This window comes from Entamoeba histolytica, genomic scaffold, assembly GCF_000208925.1.
Source record: "Entamoeba histolytica HM-1:IMSS scf_1104750518479 genomic scaffold, whole genome shotgun sequence".
Classification (NCBI taxonomy): Eukaryota; Evosea; order Mastigamoebida; family Endamoebidae; genus Entamoeba; species Entamoeba histolytica.
Window position 1 is genome coordinate 1 of NW_001915651.1, and position 2,624 is coordinate 2,624.

The 2,624-nt window shown below is 24.7% G+C and overlaps 3 protein-coding genes across 3 annotated transcripts; 1 reads left to right on the top strand and 2 right to left on the bottom strand.

Annotated features, from left to right (window-relative positions):
- Positions 1-24: 24 nt before the first annotated feature.
- Positions 25-957, top strand: EHI_144150 (uncharacterized protein; the record flags this gene model as incomplete). Its single annotated transcript, XM_001914451.1, has 1 exon — positions 25-957. One exon carries the CDS (start codon positions 25-27, stop codon positions 955-957), a length of 933 nt encoding a protein of 310 aa, XP_001914486.1.
- Positions 958-988: 31 nt separating this feature from the next.
- EHI_144160 (uncharacterized protein) lies at positions 989-1,633 on the bottom strand (the record flags this gene model as incomplete). Its single annotated transcript, XM_001914452.1, has 1 exon — positions 989-1,633. One exon carries the CDS (start codon positions 1,631-1,633, stop codon positions 989-991), a length of 645 nt encoding a protein of 214 aa, XP_001914487.1.
- Positions 1,634-1,672: 39 nt separating this feature from the next.
- Positions 1,673-2,605, bottom strand: EHI_144170 (uncharacterized protein; the record flags this gene model as incomplete). Its single annotated transcript, XM_001914453.1, has 1 exon — positions 1,673-2,605. One exon carries the CDS (start codon positions 2,603-2,605, stop codon positions 1,673-1,675), a length of 933 nt encoding a protein of 310 aa, XP_001914488.1.
- Between the last annotated feature and the right edge of the window lie 19 nt (positions 2,606-2,624).

Genomic DNA, 2,624 nt, shown 5'->3' on the forward strand with positions numbered 1-2,624 from the left:
GTACTTAGTATTGGAATTGATCAAATGAAAGAAAGAGATTATTATGGAGTATTAAATAGTAAACATGAGAATTGTTCATTTACACAAATTGGAGATACATTTATTACATCAATGATGTCATTACAAAAAGATAGTAATCATGAATTAGGTGTTCTCACTCCAAAAAATATTAAAAGTTGTTTTACTATTACAGATGGAAGTTTAAGATATTGTAGAACAAATATTAATGGATTTAATATTAAAGATAGTGTAATGAATGAATTAATAGAAAAATATCAAACAAAAGAATTAATTATTCCATCACAATATGTTGATTATCAAGCATTTTCACAAAAACCATTAAGTAATGGTTTAAAATGTAATACTACTTATGCTATGACTAATGTAAGTTCTTTAATGTTTTTATTCCCTAGAACTTCAAATGAAGTAACATGTAGTAGAAATCCTTTATTTGCTTCTTTACAAATGCAAATTGATAATAAACCTTATCCTGATAAACCTTTCTCTACTGTTGAAAAATCTCATACTATTTATAATATTACTAATGCTGGCTTAGATAATTTATTCTCCCCTTCAAAAGAATTTGCTTATTCATTAGAATGTAATGAACTTGATCCTTCATTTGTTAATAATTATAATCCTGAAATTCAATATGCACTTCCACTTAAAGATAATACTTCATATTGTTTCTTATGTAGTACAGAAAGATTAAGTGGTTATGGAACATTTTGTGATGGAATTACTAAGGATAATGCACATGTAACACTTACTGCTACTTTATTACCATTTAAACAACTTCATCCCTATTTGAAAAATCCATGGACAGAAGATATAAATGATAGATGTCCAATTATGCTTGTATGTCAAGATTGTTTCTGGAGATGTACTGTTCAAGGAGGATGTGAATATATTTGTAATAACAAATATTTTGTTAAAGAAAAAACAGGAACAGATTAAAATTAAAATTAATTCAATTCTTTATAATATTTTAGATAATTAGCAGAATATGTTTCAGATATAAATTATTCATATCATACCGTATCTCTGGTTTTAATGGATGAGGGCTCATTCTTTTAGTTATTATTTTATCATTAACACCAAGAAAAATTAGATAAATTGATGAACGTGATAAACGAGAGTTTCTTGTTAACCATTTAGAAAATAGTTCTGATGCTAATGCTTTTGGTGTTAATAATTCATTTGTTCTCATTATTCCTTCTATTTGTTCTTCTTCTTCTTCATATTTTATTATATATTTAGTAATTATTTTATTTGCTTGTTCTTTTAATATTTTGATTTCTTGAGTATTTAATAAATCATCTGTTTCTTCTGGATCCCAGAATGTATCAATTAATTCAATTGGTTGTCTTTCAATAAGGAGTATTCTTTTATTTTGTTTCTTTTCTATTTGTTCTTCATAATCATTTAAATATTCTTTAAGTATTTCAATGAGATGTTTCTTTTTATTTGAATTTTCTTTACTTGTTGTTTGTAGTACTTTATTTATTTCATCCCATCGGACATGTTCTTCTATTATTCCTACTTCATCTGGATTAAAGTATTTTGCTAATGCTTTTATTATTGTTGTTTTACCTGTCCCAATTCCTCCACTAATGATTATTTTATTTTCCATACTGTATTTTTAAATGAAATTAAAAAGATCAAAAATTATTCATTTACCTGTTGATCCAAATCCTTTCTCTCCTCTTATTGTTTCACTTATTTCTTTCACTTCTTCAATTTTACATTGTTTTATTTTTTCAATAATAAGTAGAGCAACTCTATCTCCTTTCTTGCATTTATATATAGTATTTGAATGATTAAATACTATTACTTTTATTTCTCCTCTATAATCTTCATCAATAACTCCTCCTCCAATATCAATTCCATATTTAATTGCTAATGATGAACGTGGTGCAATTCTACCATAACAGGAATGTGGGATTTGTACAGCAATTCCTGTAGAAATTAAACATCTATCATGTGGATAAATAATATTATCATCAATACTATATAAAACAAAACCTGCTGATTGATCTGATCCTCTTGTAGGAATAATTGCATCTTTATGTAATTTTTTAATAAATAATGTTTCTTCATTATTTTCTTTAGAAGTAAAATGTTCATTTAAATAATGTTTATAAAGAGTATTAATTTGATTAACATAATAAAAATTCATTTCTGAAATAACTCCTCTATTTCTTTTTATAATTCTTTTCTTTTGATTTTCTTCATTAGCATATAAAAATACATGAAATGTTTCATTTTCTATATTTTCTCTTTTTACCCATTCTGTAAAGATATTTCTTGCTATAACATTTGGAGTTGCATAATCAGTTGAAATACAATATGTATTATATTTATTATATTCTAATTGGTATTCTTTTTCTATTAAATATATTTTATTCGTAATTTCTTCTCTTTCTTTTTCTGTCATTGTTTTATCTATTTCACAAAATACTTCAATTGCTTCACGAGGATGTCGTTCAATAATTATTACTTTTTTATTTTTATTATTTTTTAATTGTTCTTCATAACATTGAAGAATAAATTTTTGTAATGTGTAATTTCTTTCTATTCCATTCCCTACATCTGATATTAACATTTTTCCAATTCTAGGTGAA